The sequence below is a fragment of the Watersipora subatra genome, chromosome 8, assembly GCF_963576615.1.
Source record: "Watersipora subatra chromosome 8, tzWatSuba1.1, whole genome shotgun sequence".
Classification (NCBI taxonomy): domain Eukaryota; kingdom Metazoa; phylum Bryozoa; class Gymnolaemata; order Cheilostomatida; family Watersiporidae; genus Watersipora; species Watersipora subatra.
The window spans coordinates 14,663,771-14,689,255 of NC_088715.1; the positions used below are offsets into that span (position 1 = coordinate 14,663,771).

At 34.9% G+C, this 25,485-nt stretch overlaps 1 protein-coding gene across 1 annotated transcript; it reads right to left on the reverse strand.

The window, feature by feature from the left end:
- Positions 1–1,212: 1,212 nt before the first annotated feature.
- Positions 1,213–23,537, reverse strand: LOC137401757 (glutamate--cysteine ligase regulatory subunit-like). Its single transcript, XM_068088234.1, has 7 exons — positions 23,404–23,537; positions 15,737–15,802; positions 13,647–13,791; positions 7,558–7,745; positions 3,315–3,429; positions 3,069–3,159; positions 1,213–1,603 (listed from the first exon to the last, which is right to left on the reverse strand). Exons 1-7 carry the CDS (start codon positions 23,521–23,523, stop codon positions 1,510–1,512), a joined length of 819 nt encoding a protein of 272 aa, XP_067944335.1. The 5' UTR covers positions 23,524–23,537; the 3' UTR covers positions 1,213–1,509.
- Positions 23,538–25,485: the final 1,948 nt, after the last annotated feature.

Below are 25,485 nucleotides of genomic sequence, written 5' to 3' on the forward strand. Positions count from 1 at the left end.
TTTTGTTGCTGAGGAGAAGCTTTCTGGGTTTGTCTAATTTTGATCCTTCATCACCAATAAATTTCAACCGGTGTCATTAGAAATGAATGTTCTGTTAGCAGCCAGTTTTCATTTTTCAGTCAGTTAGAAAAATCCTCCCGAGACAACTAAGTTTAATTTATTTAAAAGTTCGGAATTACACTAAGAACGTATCACGCGCAGAGTAATTACAATTTCGTAATCTTACTTAAATCGAAAGTGCAAAGGAACAAAGTGAAACTGCTCCGCCGAGTTTACTCAGACATCAGATTAGGTGGGAAAGCAACTTCCCAAATTACCTCTGACCCAGGCTCCAAAGTATCCCTCAACATTTAAAGCACCTGAAGGTGCTGACATGTTGATAACATACTAATATGAAACAAAGACTACTCAGCCTGTATTCCTTCCCAAACTCAGCTGGTTTTATATGAGGACAGGGTTTTGGCCAATTTAAAATAATGACACCAGCTTATCTTAGCGATTTTACTGATGAACATTGCAGCCGTAAGCAGACAACTCCTCTCAGCATTCACATAGATCAAGCAATGATCAGCACAATTAATCCGAGATGAAATCTGTTTATGTTGGTGATTGATCCTGCGATTTCTTACGACCTACCTGCCTCTAGTTCAGTGCGATCCATACATATACTATTTACTTTTCTCTTGTTTGGAAGAAGGCATAACACAAAGCTGCATGAAAGTCAGTGATAAAGCCTAACCTAAAATGTAAAGTTTGGTGGAAATTACATCTAAGTTGGAGTTATTCTCCCATTGTTCTGGAAATTGAATTTTATCAGAGGTGTGTTTCCGATGCATTGTAGGCGGCGCTTTGTTTAAACTCAAACGTATTTTGTTTTTATTTTTGCAAACTACCAAACTAGCGGCCTAGAATAAACTGAAGTTTACAAATTGAAATAAAATACAGGGACTTGATAAATGTAATAACAACACACTAGACATTTAACTTGAAGCAGAAGAAAACACATATCACAGTCATTGTCGAGATCACCGACTGCAAGGGAGAAATTTGCCGCTATTCTTCCAATCATGAAGTAACAAGTTGATATACACCTAAATTTATAAAAACAGCATGAAAAGAGCCGACAGAGTCTGGCTTACCACAGAGTCTGCCTCTTTCGATTCTTACCATCAACAGACCAGATGTAACAATAGACAACTGTTACCCTTTACATAGCTATCATTAAATCTTTATTTCCTTAGAAGGGTTCAACACTAAAATAGCAGTCAATTACGCTCTAATAATCTCTGATGAGAACTCATCAAGCTGATAAAATAAAATACATGATATAAATATGCATTAAAATAATTTACGAATGTTTTTTTCTTGGCGAATGAAAATTAAAAAAATAAATTGGTCGACAAGCAAATACATCTCTGTGATGTTAAGCATCTTACAATAATATCTATATAAACTAATACTACGGATGTGTGTTTGAGCAGCGGGTGTACAGAAAACTGTACCGACCAATCAGAATGACCGTTTACCTCTGACATCACGGAGTGCTCTCATAAGATACCCTTTAGACCGGATCACTCCACGAAGCTTCACTAAATTAGTATACCTGGACAAAGTAGAGGGAATGATCAGTAAGGTATGGGAATATACTTTATTGACAGCGATGCTTTCGGAGAAACCGCAACATTCTTTGGGCAGAGTTGGCCGATTAAAATCAAATTATTTAAATCATCCTAAAAAATCAGGTTTGATTTATTTTCTTCAGAACACCCCAAAGAGATTTATAGAGGGTCTACTGTGAATATGAACTGCACAACTTGGTCAAAATTAAAATAAAAACAACTTTTAATAAATTGAAGTGATGCAAAGTTGTTTTGTTACGTTGCTAATGTTTTTACGTGGCACACTTCAACAGAATAAAATAATATTATATTATCGGTTATGGAAAAAAGCTGGTAATTGATGTTTTTAAACAATCTCGATTTAAATAAAAAAGTTCTGACTCAAATAAAAAAAACTGATTTTTTGATTTAAAAAAGAACCCCGATGTTTCAAACCCTGTCCTTGGGTAACACAGACAACCGCGTTTTTACTGTAAATTATTACAGCAGCTAGGAGATCAGAGGGCGAGGTACAAGCAACACCCTGTCCAAAGACTCAAGTGATTACAGTTACAGTAGACACTCCTATAATGAAAACGTCCCTTTTATGTAAATTCTCTTAAAGTAAAGAATTTATGCGGTGTTTTTGCTTCATAATACGTTACGATATTCCATATAATGTAAACCATCTAATGGCGCAAGTTTTTAAATTTGATTTGAATAACGATAGTCCTTTAGTCTTGAAAGTATCTTTTTCTCTCTCCCCACACTTGAACGCAAACACAACCTACTTATTTATTATACATGTATATATACTTTTTGAGAATATAACAGTTTTTTTCCGCAGCGTATACCTTGCTGTAGAGAAAGGAGTGAGAAAATTTACGAAAATCGGTGTGCCCCCCTTAATTGAAATAGACATTGAGGGTTGTGCCCCCTTAACAAAATGTAAAATTACTGTAATCATAGACACTAAACCAAGTGCAAGCGATAAGACAAAACGGAAAAGTTGTCGATACAAACCAATATTACCCCAGTTCCTGTAGTCATTAAAATAAAAAGTTGAGGTTAGTTTTTTCACTTTGAAGGGAGCAATGGGCGAGTTTGAAAAGATCTTAAACAGATTACACTATTTACATGTATTTTATGTTTTGTATAATATAAAACCCTTCTTGAAACAGATTATTTAAATTATGGGAGTGTCCACCGTATCACAGACACCTTCAAATTCAATAAAACTATGAGTTACTTTCTGCAGTTTTATGCATAAAACTAGACAAAATTCATATAACTATACAATATTCGTAGAACTATACAATATTCGTAGAACTATACAATATTCGTAGAACTATACAATATTCGTAGAACTATACAATATTCATAGAACTATACAATATTCATAGAACTATACAATATTCATAGAACTACGCTATAACCATATAATTAATACAGATAAATTGATAGACCCACCTCACGACATACTGAAGGTTCCACCCCTCTGCATCCCTTGCTGTTAGGTTTTCAGAAAGAAGTTGAGAAAGATTCTCCTTAGTCAATATCTCTGCAGAAATGGAGAGATAACTCTTAGATACGACTAGAGCATACCAATCTATATACTCAGTAAGTGTCTGCTACATCAGACAAGAGCTCTGGTCAGCCGAGAAACAGCCAGAAGTTTCTTGAGTTGAATAAATTGTGAGAAGAAAAGCGACAAACCTTGTGGGTCATTATGGGTGAGTAGCTGAATATCGTGTTCCTTTGCGAACTCGACCAACTCAGGAGGCATCACACAACAGGATGTTAGGTTCACCTGGTTTGTGGATGGTTTCACCTGTGTATAACAAAAAGCAACACAATTATACCATGGGAGTAACACAAACATAACACGGGGGTCACACAAGTATAACACGGGAGTAACACAGGTATAACATGGGAGTAACACAAGCATAACATGGAAGTAACACAAGTATAACATGGGAGTAAAACAAGTATAACACGGGAGTAACACAAGTATATCATGGGAGTAGCACAAGCATAACACGGGAGTAGCACAAGTATAACACGGGAGTAGCACAAGTATAACACGGGAGTAACACAAGTATAACACGGGAGTAACACAAGTATAACATGGAAGTAACACAAGTATAACATGGAACTAACACAAGTATAACATGGGAGTAACACAAGTATAACACGGGAATAACACAAGTATAACACGGGAGTAACACAAGTATAACACGGGAATAACACAAGTATAACACGGGAATAACACAAGTATAACATGGAAGTTACAAAAATATAATGTGATAGTAACACGTAGATGAATAAGCCATAAAATGACGATAAAACAGCATAAGGGTAACACAAAGAATATAATACGAGTGACAGTAGAAGTACTAAAGACAAAGATGAGAATAAGATGTGTGACAAAAGTATACAAGTTATTAATATACGTATAACTGAGTATGAAAACACAAACATAAAATATGTGTAAGGTAACATATGTGTAAAGTAACATGTGTCTAAAGTAACATGTGGGTAAGGTAACATGTGGGTAAGGTAACATATGCCTAGGGTAACATACGTTTATGGTAACATATGTCTAAAGTAACATATGTCTAAAATAACATGTGTCTAAGATAACATGTGTGTAAGGTAACATATGTGTAAGGTAACATATTTCTAAAGTAACATATTTCTAAAGTAACATAAGTCTAAGGCTATGGCTAAATTGGTAGGGCGTTGGACTGACGAATGAGATGTTCCAAGATCAAATCTTCCGCATACGAACTCTTTATTCCAAGATGTTAACAGCTATAGCTGGACATATACAACGATGAGAAATATATATATATACATGTATATATACATATATACAATATACATACATTATATATACATGCAATATGTATGTCATTTTGAAGAAATTAAATTAAAAAATAAAACTTTAAACCCTGCAAGTTACATGTAACTATGTTGAAAGTAGATGATTTTTACTTTCCTCTCTTAGATATTTTATTAGAAAAGAGAATAGAAAAACTAGCAGAAATGCAGTGTTGCATCTAGAAAGTTAACGGTTTGTTCATTTGCTTCAATTACGAGTTTTAATTGTGGTCTCTTAGATGCACTAAAACAAAGCGGCTATAACCATGAACTCCGATACACAACAGAAGCAGCCATGACAAACAAAGAACACAGTAAACTATGCAAAACAATGTGATACAACCTGCTATATAGTGTCATATCAAGTGTCGCAACCAACATCCAAATGGTCACCAGATGCTTTCACAAAGAACACCCATTGCACAGAACCTTCAACGAATGAACACTTAAAACCAGCTGCTCATGTAGCCAAATGTGAAGAGCATAATAAACACACAGAATAATAAACTTGCCCAAGAAAAACAGAATGAGACAAACAGAACATGCAGTCGCAGACAAAAAGACAAATGTCCACTAGACCACAAGTGCATCACCAAAAACATAATCTACCAAGCTGATGTAACAAACACAACTGACATCAAAACAGAATCATATATTGCACTATAGGCAAAAAGAATTCAAAGCCAGATGCAATAACCACAAAGCTTTGTTCAATCAGAAAAGTAAATTAAATTAGACAGAACTTAGCAAACACATGGAATTTAAAAGACCTCAACAAAAATTTTGAGATAACTTAAAAATAGAAGCATAAACCCAACTCTTCACCAACAGACCAGAACGCTGCAACTTATGTCTATAAGAAAATATCACATAATATTCATACCAGAACTAGCAACACTAAATAAAATGAATGAATTGACATCCGGCATGCACGGAGTTATCGTCTCAGAAATTTTGCAACCCCCACTGCGCCATCTTGCCAAAACTATCAGTCACAGCTTGACAAGCGTGAAACAACATTTTAGCTACCACAAGAAAGTTTTAGTCAAAAATCGTCTAATCTATATTAATCTCAAAGTTTGGCTGTCATCATCTGTCCAGCTATAGCAACTAAAATCTAAGAATGACAAATGTGCTTCATACTGAACTTGATCACTCGAACACTGCACCTGCATGTTTGTAGACACTCACAACTAACTGCAAGGCTAAGTCCTTCTTACCATTTCCACCGCTCTTACTATATACTGTATACCCTTTTCGCGATTGCACACGCTTATTAATTATACAGTCCACACACGATCCCGATGCTGCTGTTACAAAACCTTTTGCCTTACCCTATGAGACATGATGCTTTTTCATCCTCGCCATTCTAGGGTGAATTTGTTTTTGCATACAATATCAACAAATTTCTCTCAAACCTAAAATTTGGCAGTCAGTGTACTGACTACGACGCCCGGGGTTGATACTCTGAAAGAAACACTCACCTGGATAGGCTCAGAATTGTACCTCCAATCACCTGGTTGGTCAATTTGAATTTGGATATTGTACCCCCATTCACTTGGTTGGTCAATTTGAATTTGGATATGGTACCCCCAATCACCTGGTTGGTCAATTTGAATTTGGATATTGTACCCCCAATCACCTGGTTGGTCAATTTGAATTTGGATATTGTACCCCCAATCACCTGGTTGGTCAATTTGAAATACACCCCCTAAACACTGGGAGTTCCCTAGGGGGCGCCAAGGTTCCACGCCCCGCTAAACATCCAATATGATTCGTGCTTTATTAAAGCAGAAACAAGCTACAAACAAAATTTCCAATTTTATTTAAATACGTTTTTATATCGAATTTTTTGTTTGTTTAGTATTGCAAAAATGATTGTTTTCTCTTCTCAAAACGGCTCATTTTTTGTTGTTAACAGAGACCAATATATTGTATTTCACTATTGGTAAAAAATTAAACATAAAAAGGCAATTAGCTAACCATAAATTAATTTATAAAACTGTTCGTGTGGCGACATAATAGTCACTATGTTCACTAGCGTCAGTATCGCAAAACGACAAAAATGTCGCTATGCCTGCAAAAGGGTTAATAAAACTAGTTCCAAACATCAACCATCAGATCATCATTTTCATTTACAAAGGAAAACATAATGAATATCAATGAAAGAAATTTCATATCATTTGTTCTAAGTATATTGCTAAAGGGTTGCTAAAATGATGCAGTGTCGACTGACTCTTTTTCCTTACTTTCTCGTCAGCAAGCATACAGATTTTAATGCAATCTGCATTAAAATGAAAACTGTGGAATTTCGGTGCAATTTCTTGGTATTACTTTGGCTGAATAAAACCTTAATGAGCTCTTTTACTGGCTTAGCTGTGGAAACCCCCCCCTAAAGTAGCAAATTCACTGACATTGCCCGATGGTCTGAAACCCCCCTAAAACAAGATTTTAGGCCGAACCTAACGGGCCTTTTGGGGGAGAGTATCAGCCCTGAGCTACGATGAAAATGTTGATATGTCATTAGCTGAAATCCCTGCCACAACGCCTGGGAGTGATATGTGATGCTCGCTATCTCAGTTCAGCGTTATTCTTTATACGTTTTGGCGGAAACGAATTACAAAACAGATGTGATAAAATTTTAGCCCATGACAAAATTGAAGTTTAGTAAAATACATACTAAAACTTAGCTTCAAATATGCGTTTAGTAAAATTACATTAACAATGGTTAAGCCTTGCTGTTAAGTCTCTCACAGCTGTTAGCCACTACGCCTGTCTCAAAAGTAAGGACTCCATACAATACTACACCGAGTAATGTTACATTTTATTGTAGATCATAACCACTAAAAAGGTATTTGCTACTTTGTAGGAATAGGTAGTGGATTACAATTACAAACATTTTTTTCACTGTAACATCCCACTTTAGGTGGTTTTCCATAGTTTGGGAAAGGATTAATTTGTATTTAATTATTGTATATAGGAAACAGTACTTTAAGATAGGAGCAAATTGGCATACGAGCTCCGTCCCAAAAACATTAAGCTCGTATGATTAAGCATGTGATTTCTTACAACGTACCTGTGCCCAGTCGTAGAGTGCCTCTAATTCACTGCGATCCATATCGGAGACACCGCCCTGAATGACCACCCCATCGCCTATGCACACCTCAACCTCTGCCCAGACTTGCTGTATGGAGAGCTCATCAGTCTGAGATGGAAAGGAGATGAGGAGGTTGTCTATGTAAGTCACAGCCAAATCAGACTTAACTGAAACAAGAGGAGGCAACTTATAAATTTGTATGAACAATTGCCAAGACAGCAAAAAGGTCACATGGGTCTATCCATAAATAAATGGATTTTTTGGCAAAATTTCAAAACAGTAATTTCATTAAAATAATGCTTCACATATGAAGTATACATACTAAACCCTAAGATGGAAAATAATTGTGGGGGTAGTGCTCCTCTATCGTGTTTTAATAGTTTGCTGAAGTTAGTGTATTTGCACAAAATACTTTATGGCCATAATGGCAAGATAGAGATGCTTGTACATGGTATACATATTACTCTGAACACAAATATCTAATTGTAATGGATTTCACAATGGCTTTGCTGCCCGTTAATGCATAAATTGGCATTGTGTGCACTGATCTATTGGTGTGGGGCTCTTTTATAAGTTGGCATGTTTTGAGTAACAATGGTGACAGGAAACATCAATAAGTTTCTACTACACTTGTATTATTAGTTCAAATTAGTAGTAATTTGTTTTCAACGCTAACTTTATACGCGGTACCTTTAACTAATTTCAGTTTTGCTCAAAATTGCACATATTTCCCAAATTTGCGTCACCGCTGTTACACTGTCACCATTGTTACACCCCTCAACTCATCTAACTATAGGATTAATTTCAGTGAATTTCACATTTAACAGTAATTTGTGGTGTTGTTGATGTTCTCATGTATGAGTTACTCTTTATATTGTAAATTTAAGCCATTGTGGGAATTTCATAAGCTTCTTCTAGCAAGTTAGCAAACGGTTCCTACGTTACAAATGTATGATTAAGACTTGAAACTCGGATACTGAGAATGGTTCAAAATTTAATCAAATCTACTCATGGGAGTAACTTGTAACAAGTGCTTGAAACAGAATATTGTTAGGTGGACAGTCTGCTGGTCATTTCTGCTTTCAACATGGGTAAGACAACATCTGCAGAGCAGATGCGTGAATATCGTAAAAAATACGTCAATATTCAAAACAATAGACACAATATTTGACTGCCCTAGTCAAAATCAAAAGAGTAGAACAAAATAAAGAGCTGAACTTACAGAAGATCAATTGGAGGGAACTCGAGAAAAAGCAAGAATTAGAGTCAAGCAATACAGAAATCGGGAAAAAACTTTTGAAAGTAAAATTACTAGGTATGTACATTCATTTATTTTCTTCAAAAAACTTAATGCTTTACTACATATGCGTACATTATGGATGTTTCAAGTTAATGTGTCAAGTATTTTGTAAAAAAGTTATTAAAGTTTATATTCGTTTTTTGTAGCCACCACTTCCCAATTTGGCAACCCACAATCTGAAGATAAAGCTGTAAAAAGATTGATCGAGCACTTCTAAACAGCCCAAGCAAATGTCGCCAGACCGTCCATAAACTAGCAATGACAGTTGGGCTATCATTGTCAGAAGATGGCAATAGAGATGAGGAAAGATAAAATATAACAAAGAAATAGAAAAGTAAAAGTATGCCATTGGAAAGTTTTAACTTTTACATAGATCCTGATGACCATGCAATCAGTGACCCAGAAAGTGAGTGCAACTCCGAACCCATCAAACAACTAACAAGCACAATGAAAGAAGGTGATTTTGTGCTAACACTGCTGCCTGAAAAAAAAACTTCTAGGCATTATGTAGGAATGGTAAACAGTGTAGATGCCCTCAAAGCGAAAGTGCAGTTTTTTTTAAAGAGTGAAGCCAAAAAACACTTTTGTTGTTAATACAAAAAATATAGCATGGGTAGAATTTCATCACATAGCCAAGTCACTGTCTAGTCCTACTCTCTCTAAAAGAGATCAGTACTATTTTACAGAAGATTTAGAGCATGCAGCATGCTCTAAAGCATTTTGTTAGTACATTCTCACAATTACATGATCAATATTCATTTTTTCATCTTACGTTATTTAAGCTTAATCATGTTTGTCATGTGTTATAACTATTATATTATTATATTTTATACTTTGAAACCAATAAAAAACATTTCAAGTTAAGGCTTGTCTATATATATTGTAATCATTAGCTTTAATACCATTATTGATCTCATTGCAGTGAACTTAATTACTTAGAAGTTTACAGGATATAAGAAGCGTAACGATGGTGACAATTGGATGTAACAGCGGTGACATGTTTACAAGCATGTAGTTCACCACTACCATCTAATATCTAGATAATTTTTAGTGCATATGTCAGCAAGCTTTTTTAAAATAAGACAAATAAGTTTTTATAGTTGTGCTTGCCAACAAATCAGAGAGTTTTAAGGATAAGCAACTAGCTCTTCAAAATGCATATTTCTCTGGTGTAACGCGAGTGACACACTAACTACAAAATTTCTCAGTAAAAATTAACTTTAGTGTGACATATTATACATCATTCGAAAAAGCTTGTTGAGCTCTATGAGAATATCTGATTTAAAATCATCTTGAATGCAATACCAATCTTTTATAATTAAATTTCTGCTCTAATTGTAACAATGGTGATTATGGATAGACCCACATGGCATCTGAGCAAAATATGAAAACACAAATATCTGACCAAGACATCCGGTTAGTTTTTAGTTCCTGACCTTCCAAAGCCAGACCAAACACATGGTTGGGAAGGACGAGCTGCAGTACCGGCCAAAAATATCATTTTTTGGAATACAGATTTTAACGCAACACATTGGAAGTGACTCTCCTGAACTTGTTAGTTGGTGTTTTTCAAGACTATAACATATTTTGAGACCAACATCTTATAAACCAAAGGGCTACAGTAGATCTTTATTCTTGCCTACATCCATGATTCCAGCATGAGTAGCTGTACTACAAAACTAGGCAAACTTTCAAGCATTTTTATCCACAAACGCTGGTTTTAGCATATTATCATTGATTTAATTTTCTAATTTTGCGTTCCAAATTAAATTATTTTTTAGAATTTGTGAAGAATATTTTGCAAAGATGCCGCAGGTGTTTTGTGTTACAGTTTTATACACATTTGAAACGCTCTATTGAGGACAGTAACTGTTACTGACAGGTGCAGTTAGAGTTGCCTGTTTATTCCTTATTAATATAATTGAAAAAGCATGACAAAATACTAAGAAAAATAAAAAACTGACCTGTGACTCTATTCAATCTGGTTAATACTTCATTATAACTCTTGTATATTATGCTGCAATATTACGTCAGATACTTATTAACATTACAGTCAGACCTTGCCATACAGCTTAACCTTTTCGCGGGTGAATTTTCAAAACTAAATCAGACTCCCATGGGCGAATTAATTTTCCAAAAAATCAATTTTTTTTAAAAGGTTCATACACTTTTCTGTATGTTATTATGTGCATATATCTATGTTTAAAGGTGCATATGTATACATGTATATGTCCATAGGCATATATATATATTATAAACAAATAAAAATGTATAACATAGAACATATGCTTTTCATAATAATTGTCAATTTACGAATGATATTTTCGAAAGCATTTTCCTTTAAAAAGGCCCACATCACAGTCTTTGCACCATGTACTTATTCGTGTAACAAAGAGCTCCCACAAAGATGTACTTCTTGGATTGACAGGCTCAGAAAACTTTTCAAAATACTCTACTGGTTGAGCATCTATTGGAGTAAATACTGGGCCTGTCACTGCTATAAACTGCTGAATTGTCGGAGATTTATCTCTGTTTATGTTGGTTATATTCTTCCAGGCACTGGTATCACTCCTACTCACATCCTCATCATTACTGCTACCAGCCTTTTTATCACTGTCACTTCCACAGATGTAAAGTCATTCCAATCACAATCCAAACCTGATTCACTGTCATCTCTTGCCACTAAATCTAAAAAGTCACTGTCAGCTCTGAATCTCTTAGTAATTTCGGTACTAGTACTTGCTTTATTAGAATAATCTCGGGAGGTTCTTTTAGAAGTCGCCATGACGGTAAACTAAAGTCAAACTCTTGAAAAATTCGGTAAATAAAAGCTAAAACCGAAGCAAGAAAAATAAAAGTCGATAAATTATTTAGAACAATTTTCTAATTTTTTCGAAAGTTTATTTATTCATCACTGCTAAAAACGATCGTTTTTTTCAACCTTGAAGTCAATTTTTGAGGCTAACCGAAACTACTATATTGTAGCTTGCTATTGGTAAAACAGTAAACAAAAAACGGCATTTACCTAACCAGAAACTGCAATAATAAAATACGTTACCGAAACGACAAAAATGTCGCACTGCCCATTAGCAGCCGTATCGCAAAGTGACAAAAACGTCGCTCTGCCCGCAAAAGGGTTAATGCATTCTGGGACAGCTCGTAAATCAATTCACTTGCATCTCAAGGCACTATTTAAAGTAATTCAAAATAAATTAATCCATTACTATAATATGCAAACACCACCTAAACGGGATATTACAGTGAAAAATGTGTTTTTAATTGTTGTAATTGTTTGTATATGAAGGTTTGACTGAAGTATACAGAGGTTCCACTGTAGTATGTAAAGGTTTTACAGCAGTAAGTAGAGGTTTTACTGTAGTATGTAAAGGTTTGACTGTACCTAGGTTTCTGACAAAGATTTTTCAATCCAATTTAAACCCTTCCAGGAAAATGGCAAAATCAATTGAGGATATATTAGCAAAACAAGCAAATAGAATTATGCAATGTTTCACTAAAGGTTCTAGTCAGCTTAAATCAATTGGTCCACGATGTCGGCATGCAACCATATGGCACGAATGTTTGAATTTGAACAAAACTGTTATTCAATACTGCTGTCTCATCCCTAATTCTAATCAAACATGACTCGCAATAGTTAAAAACCTTTTGTACATTTTTCATGATTTGAGTGATAGAAGATGCGCATCGAATAGTATAAGCTTGCCTTGTTGACAATGAATATGTTTGCTTTTATAAAACATATTGAAAAGTGAAGCAAAAAATCTTTAGCATTTGAAGGCTGTGACAACCCATTATTTGCCAAAATGAAAAAAATTGATGTTGCTTTCATTTGCTGGCTATTCTCCGATCGGTTTTATGTCGTCACAGAAATGATTTATCAGAAGGGATGAATCATTTTGCTTATAGTACTTTTTGTAAAACCTGCTTTTGATATGTCAACAGGCATTGTGTAAGTCATCAGACATTACGTGAGCTGACTTACATGTAGGTGTATATAAAAGCCAGACTAAACTAATACACTCGAAAAGTAAGTGAAGCAGGTCTGTTTAAGAGGAGCTGGCATCCTCAGCAAAGAAAGCCCGCTGATTGACCCTCCCTCCTAAGATACTATAAACAATCTCCCTGCCAGGGTTAACCTTGCTACACACCTTGCTCATCAACTTATAAACAAATACTCTCTTTATCAAAACTGTCACTTAAATGCATCTGAAATAGTCCTGAACCTAAACCCTCATAGTAATGCATTATGGGATACCGTTTGGCTGCCTAGAAATACGCTGCAAAATGAAAAAGTGCACATGTAGAAATATAAAAAATCTGTTATTGAATGGACTACATGATAAACATTCACGCAGTCCAAGGTGTATGCATAAACTTGGAGTTATCTTCTGCCAGCCATTTTCAACACTATGTGTTCAGACAGTAATTACTCTATCGACAGCCTAAGAATAAAAAAAATTATAATGAATATGTTATTATTAGCTTACATTGAATGTTTATTATAAAGTGAATGGTTGGAAATAGTAGTCAGAAACATTAAGAGATTTACAAAGATTTCGAGGTGAGGCGTTTACTGATACATTGACACTCCTGTGCTTTCCAACTATCTCAATGGAAACACAACTCCAACAAATCGTGCCGATGTAAACACACTTTTAGAAGTAAATCGTAGATTATATTAAATTTTATTAAGTTTGTTCGACTGATGCATGTTTTTTCAGGCAGCAATTCAATAGATAGACTGACTAACTGTGGGTAATAGCATCTTGCAGTGCCTCTCCAGTTGGGGTAGACAGGAACACCTTTGCGGTTAACTTCAGATCAGCTCGGAGGTCCTGAGGCTCACATGGTTGTATAGCGTCTCCTCCTCCGCAGCAGTTTAGTGCGTGCTCGTACTGTAAACATATACAAGGTCAAACAAACCCTGACTATTGACCTATTAAACCCGACACCTTATCAGGCTGCTTCCAACAAGCTACAAACTCACTTAACATGACAACAACTGCATTTAACTAACGAATACTGTTCAACACAATGTAATTAAAATCCAAAAAGGCTATCGATAAACAAACCTCAGCAAAATCTGCGATGCAAAACTTTGCAGTGTGAAAATGATGCTCTAAATGCCCTTGAGCTTTGGAAATATGGTTGATTATTTGCCCAAGAGCGAAGCTGGTGCGTGTAACACCAAGACTACAAACCTAACTCTAATATTAAAGTCATTAGGAAAAAGTGCATAAAACCTTGTCATCTTAAAATTAATGTTCCCTGAAGCAAGTGCAATTAAATTCATGCTATAATACTATATATAGGTATATTATTTATTTTCTAACCAAACAATGTATGGCTTTCCGTTTAACTATTCTGTTCTTGAAGGCTGTTCAAAAAACGAATCGTTCGATTCCAAAAAAGTTTTCTATTAGAAATAATGTAAATAATTTTAGTCTGTTTTCAAGTTTAAAACAACTTTGTAAAGCATTTGTACCAACATGACCATTATTCCACATCAACTGTATACTACTAGAACAGGTGGTATATAAAAAACACCAAAATTCATGTGAAAAATCTATTAATGGAGAAGGTTAGAAAGGGAAATCTATTACCACATATTTGGCAGCTCGTAACCGAGCCTCGTTTCTTGAAACCCTTTGCGAAAAGTAAAACTGTGAGGAAATAGCTTGTTTTTTCATTCTAATAAACAAGAAAAATAAAATACTACACTATCCAAAAACAGAATATACAGTTAATATTTTGTAACTTGCAAAACATAAAATTAAATACAACCATTGAATATGAAATATTATAAGAAAAAAAGAGAGAGTATCAGTTGGTAACGAAGTCGTGTTGTCAAGATTTATCGACTTATTTTAGGGGTGTTTGAGTTCTCAACTTTTGTTCAGCGTGCAAAGCAGAAAATTTCAAAGTTTTTGTTTGAATACAACATGTTCCAAAACCAAGGTTAAACTGCATACACAATTAATTTTAACACTAAATTTAACAGAAAAAGAAAACATGAAAATCTTTGCTATAATAATAGCGGTGTCTGACCGTTTAAATCCACACTAAGAACCTTAGAAAAAAAGATTGCCCAACATAAGAATCAAACCCAGCTACTCAGCTTAGCAGAGCAACACACTATCCACTGCACCACACAATCACCTATGAAAAAGGTTGTGCAAACAGGGATTATTATACCAAATATTATGATCGACGCACGTGACTGTCAGCCTGTTATGTAGCATGTCCAGCCATGAAAATACTAGATATTTTATTGATATAAATAGATAGCAAAGATACGCAGACACTCTTTCACTATGTAGCAATGCTTGGCTTTCTAAATGCTATAACATTGGCAAACAAGCATAATCACAGGGAAAAGCAGACAATATAGCGCTGACCAATAAAACTGACCGACTCACTCATTGGAACCAATCATTTGTGAGCTTTTTCACTTTCATTATTAGAATGAGTAAATATATTTTGCGCACGAGTTTTCTACAACAGGTTATAGTAAATCAAGGCGGAATTTGCAAGACTTCAAACTAATTGGTCACGGATAAAAAAGATCAACAGTCACACGTAAAGCATGCAAAATAGATTGGTCTTTTAACTTATTGGCACAGAGCTATGACCTTACACGGTGAAATAACCACTTTGTTGTTTGAAATAGATATAGTTTTATACCAGAAAAAAATTGCAAGTAACCTTTTTTCAACATTAGTAAAAAGAAGTAATTCCACAAGAACATGAACACGTCTAAAGGACCTGAGGCTAACCGAACACTTATAGTCATGCTAGCATGAAGACTCTGGGTAAATAAAACCTCTAGAAGCCACCAACCTGTAGAGAGCTCTTGGTAAAATTAGCGATAGCCTTTTGCATACAATCACCCAAGCATTCGTAGACCTGCAAACAGACGATTCATAATGTTTACTTATGCACGATGCTGCCAACTATAGGATGTCAGGCTAAAATGCTCACAGAGGGTAGTAAAAAAGTGCATGTAGAATATCATGGGTACAGCTGTACACTTTAACATAAGCTATCCTGATTGGCTAATGTAAAGCTACAGCTATCCTGATTGGGTTGTGGAGAGCTACATAATCCATCTTGATTAGCAGGCGTTGAGCTATATAAGATTCTGATATGTTAGGCCATTACTGTGAAATTAATAATATAATGTCACGCCAAAATATAGAATTACTAACACCCGTCCTACGACATCATAGGAGTATAAAATACTTAGGTAAGACTTCTATTTTTAGAACGCCAGATTTTTGGGAGCTAAACTCTTTTCTGGCTTTCAAGAGATTATCACAAACTGGAATGTGGGAAAATTTTATACAAATCATATATCGTATTTTGAAATATATATATTTTAGATATATATTGCATATCTATGTGTATACATAAACATGTATCTATGCATACGTCCATATACAATTTTTACTTATATAGACAGAAATAAATAATAAAAAAAGATTATGAACACAAAATTAGGCACTTTAAAATTTTGGTCACAGATGTTTAAGTTCAATTTTAAATTATATTTACCATTGTTAAAAGAATAACTCCTCATTTGTACCGGTTTATCAGTACACTGTATTTATACAATCCTATTAAAAGTTCGAATAATATTTAGGTTGCAATCATTTGAGAGTGAAACAGTTGAAAGCCTGAATATAGCCATTGTAATAACAAAAAGCTGATATTTTATAACATGTAAGCACTAATAATTCAAATAAACAGCTTTGCTATTTTCGCACTATTAGTAGTGAAATGGGTTTATTTAAGGCCTCCTGGGCGCCGAGCAAAGGACTATCAACGTTACGACTGGTCTAAATATCTCGCAAAAAAATTACCATCTTCATTTTTTGCGCGATAGAATTAATTTTATAGATAAGTGAGAAAACCAATTAAAAAATTTCTCTCCACTCCAAATAGCCCACATTATTCAACCGCAAGTAACACAGAATTGAAAGCGTTACATTGCTGTCGCTCTGTGAACATTATTACACAGGCACGGTTTGGATTAAACGAAACTGAATCAGGCATTTTTTGGCTTCAACACAAGTCAAAGTTAGTTCGTTGCTAAAACGCTTGCCAGATTTTAGAGATGCGGGTTCGTAGTGCTACTTCTATTAAAACCTTATTCTAAATACTCTTCACATTACACCTTGCTGAAACCTTACAAATATAACCTCTGCGCTGACTCTGAGAGCCTCATGTTTGGCACTTGGTCATTAATAAACTTCATGAAAGAGCCGACAAAATTAACAAAATGCTAGATAAATATATCAGTGCCTTTGAAATGATGGATGATGACAGTTTTCGGGGAACTACCTTCCGGACTAGTTTACACATCTCATATGCTGGGCACTAAAATTATATACCAGGGTACGATGAACAATATGAATTTAATAAGAACAAGAATTACACCATGAAATTTTGCACATCTTCATGAGAGATATGTATATTTTGTTCTAAGTTATAGTGACCAGCTATCACAGAATAAAAACATGCAATAAGAAGATAAATTCTGGTCCATGGCCTGCGGATGCCTACATCCCCAGAAACCAACAAATACCTCCGCCACCTTCAAGATCTAATGTAATGCTTTATAAAATAAAAACAAAATACTCCACAACGCAATGAATGTTATTATCTTTATATTAAGAATGCAATCATAGACACTTAATGCTGAAACTATGTATTACTAGATCAATTACCACAATGTCATGGACCTTATGCTAAAAAAATACGTGTAAACTAGGACAAAGGTGAAGCTCTCTGAAACAAAGGGTCTGAAGCGACATACAACTGTGATGAATTACTATATTAGATCTACAAACACCATAGAAGAGGGATAAGACTATAAGAACACAACCAAATAGGAAAGATTGATAACAAAATAATGCTTTACTTGCTCCAAAATGTTTTCTTATTGAGAAAATATACAGTATCATGTATTTGTCATTTTAGCTGCATAGCTACTCAGTGTTTGTTATTTTACTGTATTTTCCCTTTAAAGGTTGACTTGCAACAAAATTCATATTACAGTTATTTGGTATCTAAAGATTCACCATGTCTTACTCTGTTGTGCTGTAAGTGCCAAATATGTAGAAATGTGATTACAAGCTCTTAAAAGCTCAAAAACGAACAGTTAATCGCAGCCACACAAAACCGCAGTAGTTTGGATTATCTTTCCAAAACAGCTCAAATGGGACGTAGTTGTACAAGATGGCAGGGTTGGAAAAAACCACAGTTTTTATGAAAAAACCAGGTTTTTTTTAGTTTAAACCGGTTTTTATGGTTTAAACCGGTTTTTATGGTTTAAACTGGTTTTTATAATTTTACCAAGGTTTTGCAATTTAAAGTCTAATTAACATCACTTACTATAGCTGCCTGATTGAGTATTGAACATACATATGTAGAATGATCAGTTAAAGATGGTACTGTGGGAGTTGTTATGAGAAAAAGAGAGAAAAAATACGGAAATTTCGGAAGGAGTCTTTAATCAAACATGATTGATGAAATACAGAGCAGAAATCTTATCACAAAAAGTGAATATTTTACATACAGCTCTATGTATAAGTACGAATTTGAATCCAAATGATTAGTCGTGTGGTAGTGTAGAACAGAGCATAATGCAGATGCATTGCTAGTGTTGAGAGCAGTGGCAGATGACTCAACTTCTATCACCTGAATACTAGCATCACTGTCTAAATTGGTGTTTTCAGCTGGGCATTTTGCTACGTGAGCTTTAAGCCCATCTGCGTGACCTCGCGTTACGACAGCACACCTATTACATTTTGTCTTAAAACCTTTGCCTTTTGCAATTAAAGTAAAAAACTGCCAAACGAGATCCTGTTTGCGAGGCATGTTGGAAATTTGAGGCACAACTTTAACTTTTCAAAACACAAAAAAGCTTGATAAACTGAATTCTAACAATCCAACTACTTTGGCTTGTGCCCAATAAATGAAATATTAGTTTGCAAACTTGAAGCTATTGTCCAAAAGGATTTTATTGTTTTAATTTCTAATTATAAGTAATCCTTTCTCACTGGACAGACTTGAAAAAGTATTCATTCATTATTAGAGACGATGATTGGATTAGTATATTTCACATGGTTTTTATATTTCATAATAAAAGAGATCATTATATCACTCAAAAAAAGCAGCTGAAAAAGAAATTCACTGTTGTGCTAGGATTTCATGTAGTTTCAACTTGAGCTCTGCCATCAATTTACTACTGTGTCCTAAATAAACTTCCACAGCTGATAATTACATATAATTGAATTTCTACCGCACATGAACCACTAGGAGCTTAAAATATTGTTTTTCACAAAAAAATGAAAAACCCGGTTTTTTTCGGCTGGTTTAAACCGGGTTTAAACCCTGCAAGATGGCTTCTGTTTACACTTTCAAGCAACCTCATTCGTCAAAATATTTTCACGAATATACTTCACGCATTCAATAAAACCATGTCTATTGCTCTTACGCATATTTCATCGTCATTGTAATGCTGTCACTTTGAGCACTGATATCTCAAAACCTACCATAAAAATCTGTTTAATTTTTTAATCTTAGCTTGAACGATTGCATATCATCCCCTGATAAACATGACAAGCCTGTTGGTCACCTGTGATAATCGAAAAATGCTGCAGAAATTGTTCGCCAAGTATTGGTAACATGATCAGATTATGACTAGATGATTAGACAAAGCCGAAACAAAACTGTAAAGTAGCGAGCGTCTATATTTGGTAAGGGCTCTGCGGTAAAACCCGAAGTGTTTGTCATAAACTAGTGCTACGATAAGTTTTATATTGAGCTTTTTATTGGCCTTTCAGAACATCATGTGACAAAACAATAATCAAATGTAATGACTACGTCAGAGAAATAAACAGATTCCAATCTACGGCGGCTTTTTGAGCTTGTAATCACATTTCCACATATTTTGCACCTAAAACACAGCAGAGTAAGACATGGTGAATCTTTTGATACCAAATAACTGCAATGTGAGACTTGTGGCAAGTCAACCTTTAAAGGGAAAATACAGTAGTATCACAAACACTGAGTAGTTATGCAGCTAAAATGACAAATACATGATACCATATATTTTCTAAATAAGAAAACAAGTTGGAGCAAATTTATATAGCTCTCGCTCGACCATGACAGATGAGGCTATGAATAGGCAACGAAAAAAAGTGTTTATACTACTTCTATGCATATCTATCAAAGCATGAAAAAACGAAAAAGGGAGAAGTGAAGTTCGCTTGGTGATATTGGATTCCAATGAAGGCATAAACAGATTAGTAATATTAGTTCTTGCGTTGTAGCCTTAAAAATGCAAATTTTTGTTAACAATATAATCGTTGAATGCTGCTAATAGTACACAGTGTAACTATTGTCAACCAAACTTGGTTACAATCTTAACCTTTCGTGATCTCACTATATAAAAACAAATAGATTAGAGCATTTTACTTGTAATGCTAAATTCAGTCAAGTAACCTTTTATTGGGAACCTCAAGAGTTGAATGCTTCATATATATTATGTATATCATTCTACATGTATATCTCATTTATTTTATATATACATTATATATATAATATATGGCATATAGTATGTATTATATATCAATAAATATGTCTACGTATTTCTTTAATTGTAAGACATTTTTATATAATCGGTAAATGTTACATTTGATATTAAACATATAAAAACTGCTAAGAGATATAGTAAGAAAAAGTTACACATACAATTTCAATTGAATTTTCAACAAGTTAATATATAACTTTAAGTTAACATATAATTTCAAGTACCGTACTTTTCAGATTATTAGCCGCTAATTTTTTCTGATGATTTGAGCCATGCGGCTTATAAAAAGGCGCAGTTATTCTGTGTTTTTTTCTATCACTGCTAGGGCGCATTAACCGGAATCTCAGGTTAGTGCGCCTCCAGCTGTGAAAGAAAAAAACGAAACAATGCCTAATGGTACTGTTCCATTAGGCACTGGGTTAAAATGCATCGGTTAATCCGGAACAGTGCTTAACAGCACTGTTCCGTTTTAACCAGCAAAGTTGCTGCCATGTTAAAAGGCACCAACCTGAGTTCTGCAGCCTATACAAAGGTTCAGCCTATGTATTGTTTTATTATCGTTTTTTTAAATAAAGCAGATGCGGGTCATATAGGGGTGCGGTTAATAGTCTAAAAAGTACGGTACTCAAAACACCTCTATTCCTTTGCAAATCGCCATAATCAACCTAGTATAAACTCATTTCTTTAAAGTCTGTTTGCTGTTTAAGAAGTGAATGGTAGCCAAAGGTTTACTAAGCTCGTATAATGTTACGGAGAGTTTTTACAATACTCTTATGCCTAAGGAATCCAAAATCTTTCCCTTAAAGTGAAACCAACCTGTAGTGACCGTTGAGATGGAACCTAAAATGTCATTGATACATTATTAAATCAAAGGGCATATGATCACTTGATGAAAGTTTTGAAGCACACGCTTTAATCAGTATGAAGTGGATTTTTTTTTAGCAGACATTCTGGTGCAAGACTTTCTGGTGCAAGACTTTTTGCTGCAAGTTACAAATTCAGAATTTATCCATCTTTTGTAAGTGACCTAAGGCTCAAGAAATTTTAAATAAATGAAAAAAATCTTAACATAACGGCGGCATATAGGTATTTTATAGATGTAGTTCACAAGGTCCTCCAACCCAATTTTGATGATGTGAACAAAAACAACAAATCCGGGTTATGAGCAAGCTATTTGTATTTCGAAGAAAAGGGTATTATGTGTGAAATTTCATGAATAAAATAATATTTTTTTGCATTTTCTCGCTATTATCGTATTATTTATTTACAGCATACAAACATTCATAATCTTCTTGGTGTTAAAAGAGCAGTGCCAAAATGCCAAAAGATCTTGCGCTAAAAAGTCCTGCGGCAGAATGTCCTTGACCGTAGCGGTACATGTATATACATTAAAAGTAAAGACTGAGTAATCAGCCTTAAACTTCCATGACTACCTTCAGGCTTAGATCAATGGCGATTAGCATTTAGATAATTGTAAATTTGCTCTACCAATAGTTTGTTGGCCGTACAGATCTTATTTTTTTTGACAACAGAAATAGTTTTCCACGTTTAAAATGAAGATTCACTCACTGTATTACACATTATACTATAGACTTGTGAGCCATGTGCTTTTTAAATCTGACAGTGCTGAGATATGGTACGGTGATCTTGATAGATGTCAAATGCACCTAGTTTTCATCTAATTCATGAAAGTTGATTGTGGCATAGAAGGTAAAGCGAATTGGTGGTTGAAACAAATCAAAGTTGGGAAACCATCACACTGCAATAGTTTTAAATTGAAGGGAGACAAAATTTGGTTAAAATATAATTTAAATACTTGCAACAAATAAAAGATAAAGAGAATTCAACACATAGCATGTCTGTCTATTTACTTTTAGCTAAACTAAAAAAAGCCTTAAGGTGCGTTTACACTAGGCCGATTTGTCGGAGTTGTATTTTTGCCGCGAGAGTTGAAGTTGGAAAGTCTTCTAGTCTACATACGGTCTGGAATACATCTTTGCAAAAATTACACAAAACTAACTCAAACTTTCACAATACAAAATTGCCACAGTTTTTAAATAATGAAATACAACAACGAGATTCATTCCATTTTGACCACTTATTACCATAAACGAAAAAGGTCACTTTGTTGCTACATGCCCATACATTTATCCAAGTTTATTGCTACTACTAAGCTTTTACGATTAATCATAATTGTAAAACACACTGGAGCATAATCTTTATAAGCCTGGAACTGAAAGACAACGATTATAGTTCTGAGCTTTATACCAGTGTAAAAGTAACAAATGTTGTACCTAAATTTGTATGCATTGTGCATTTGATACTTGGCAGAAAAAAAAACAACTTGAAATCCATGCATCTCACCAGTTTGATTCTGTTCAAACTATCGATTTCAAGCACTAATATGTTTTTGGCTAACATCTGTTTTGTCAATAGTTTAAAGGCATCTAAACACGGAAACAATTAAAAACCTTTGTTGCAGCACAAAAACGTAAAACAAAAATGTGAAAACAAAATTCGCAGATGCTCTAAATGCTACACTCCAACTCTACCATTTGTTGACAATGTTACTGTACAGAGTCCTGATTTTAAAACAAATTTATTTGAAAAACAACTACAAACATTTTTACGGTTTCACATTTTTTTCTTACAATTACGAAGCCCCTTAACGCAACGAGTTTCCAAGTTTCTGACCTAATATATGGGCTTTGGTAGAAATGGCAGTATGGAATGATTATATCTCTAATTCACTTGAACAATGCTTTGAAAATGCAAAAATTTTCTGAAACATGCAACGGTAACACTTTTCCCCTTTGCATAACATGAGTTTTCATGCCAAACACATTCCAGAATTGCTAAAATGAACTTACTAAAGGACGCTCAACATGAACAAACAATGTCACAATACCTCAAAATTCGGTTTTTGATTAACTTTTCGTTTTAGTCGATCCCAAGTACATATGTTACCGGTATGAACATATATGCTACCAGCTTTAGGTATCATAGGCATACACGAATCGTCAGCCATGTTGCTAGGAGGTATGTTCCTGGGAAATTGACTCGCTAACGCGTTGTAAACGTCGAAAGATGTTTGAGTGTAACTACGTATTAGATATTATTCCGATAACATATAAGGAACCTGGTCTGCAAGATTCGGCAGTTCGTTTCGACGATGACGCAGCAATTGCGTGATCTCATGCAACCAATAATAACACGGTTGGAGTTGTCCGCTTTAGGACAGATAGCTTTTGCTTCGATGTTTTGTGGAAAACACTTGCTCTGTGATTATCGGCGGGTAAAGGCTGTGATTCATACTATATCGCCGTGCGACGCCGTTTTATTTTCGGCGTTCATCGTCGATTATGTGAACCGTGAACCGATGGCATCGACGGTAAGATGAAATAATTTCATCTCAGCAGTTTCGGCCCCTACTACCAAAGAATCAACTACTTGCAGAATCCATGCAATACAACTATTTTCTAATACGCAGTATTGCTTACTGCATAATGTGCAGTGGTGCAGTCAGTGGAAGTTTTCCTAGTGCACGTTTCGCAGCGCTACATGCACTAAGAACCTTTGTGTTACCCTATACATAGCATATTTTCATCACAGAGTCAACTATTGAGTTGACTTGGTTGAAACCATAAAAATATTGCAAGATGTGAATAATGCTCACTTCTGAGTAAGAGTGGGCAAACAATTTGATCACATCAGGCGCTACTGCAACTGCGCTCCTACTGCGAATTGCCTACTGTGATCTACTGCGCATTTGCTTCGATGACGCGTTACTTGAAAGCCAGTAATCCATGCTTACAAAAGGAATGCACATGGTTCAAAACTTGAAGCTGCACGAGTTGGCTACTGCAACTGTGCGTTAGTATGAATTTCATTCTGTGAATCAACTGACAGCGCTGACTTTCCAAGCGTGTGTACAGCATTGCATGAAATTGTCAAATGCGATTGCTAGCAGGAGCATGGACTTGCACTTTAATTCCAATGTTATTTTAGAGTAGGGGACAGACATTACTGTTACAATTGCTAAAATTTGAGTCTTTATATTGTATTCTCATTGAAATTATATAAGTAAAACTATAACAGGTTTTCATTTAAACTATAATTATACATCATGCCAATTGTGATCAATTTGTGTGCCTACTCATATTCAAGTTTGAGCAGCATTCGCATTTTTCAATTGTGTTGTGGTTGTGCCAAGGTTAACTCAATGATTGATTCTGGGATGAGTTTTCATGAAAATGTGCTGTCTATGTATGTGCAGTGTATTGCAAAATTTTTTGCTGCATCTAGCGCTTCCAAATGTGTACTAGCAACACTACCACTGCATTTAGCATCTTATGTCTGGTCATCGGTGAATACTTACTTATCAGTGCAAATTGATGATTTTTTGCACTGGTCACAACCCTGATGAAAATATAATACAAAGACTGTAATTTTTTTTATTGGAACAGTGAAAATACCCGAGTTCCTATTCTAAAATGATTTAGAAATTAAGCCACAAGTTCATGAGCTTGCTGTGCTGAGCATCTGACAATTATGTACAGTGCAGTACAGGTGTCTGGAAAGTCAGCCAGCAGTGTGATTTAGTCTACAGTATTAACTCCATACTAAACACAGTTGTAGTACACGTGCAGTTTCAAATTAAACAAAATGCGGATTCCCAGTATGCATGAACTGCTGAGTTTTAATTAATGCGTCATGGAAGTAAATGCACAATAGATTGCAGTGGGCATTTTGTAGTAGCATTAAATGTTTACTTCTCACTAGAAAGTTGTAATGCACTGCAAAATTACTGCGTAGTGCACTGAAATGACGCAGTTCAGGTCTAATGCGTTTAATGCAGCTGCTCTCTCTATGATAAATACAAATAAAGCACTCTCATGCACCGTGAGAGATCATTTGGTGTAATAAGTTTGTACACAATTATTCCTTGATGTTGAGAGGTGGTCCAATGGTGCTGGGTGACTTTAATTAT

What these genes read in the sequence shown, in the direction of transcription:
- LOC137401757 (XM_068088234.1), bottom strand. Translation starts at nt 23,523, where the DNA reads ATGGCTGACGATTCGTGTATGCCTATGATACCTAAAGCTGGTAGCATA. An exon ending in ATCAAAAACCGAATTTTGAG is followed by an intron (nt 15,803 to 23,403) that starts GTATTGTGACAT and finishes GTCTGTTTGCAG; the next exon opens with GTCTACGAATGCTTGGGTGA. An exon ending in CACTCTACGACTGGGCACAG is followed by an intron (nt 3,430 to 7,557) that starts GTACGTTGTAAG and finishes TGTTATACACAG; the next exon opens with GTGAAACCATCCACAAACCA.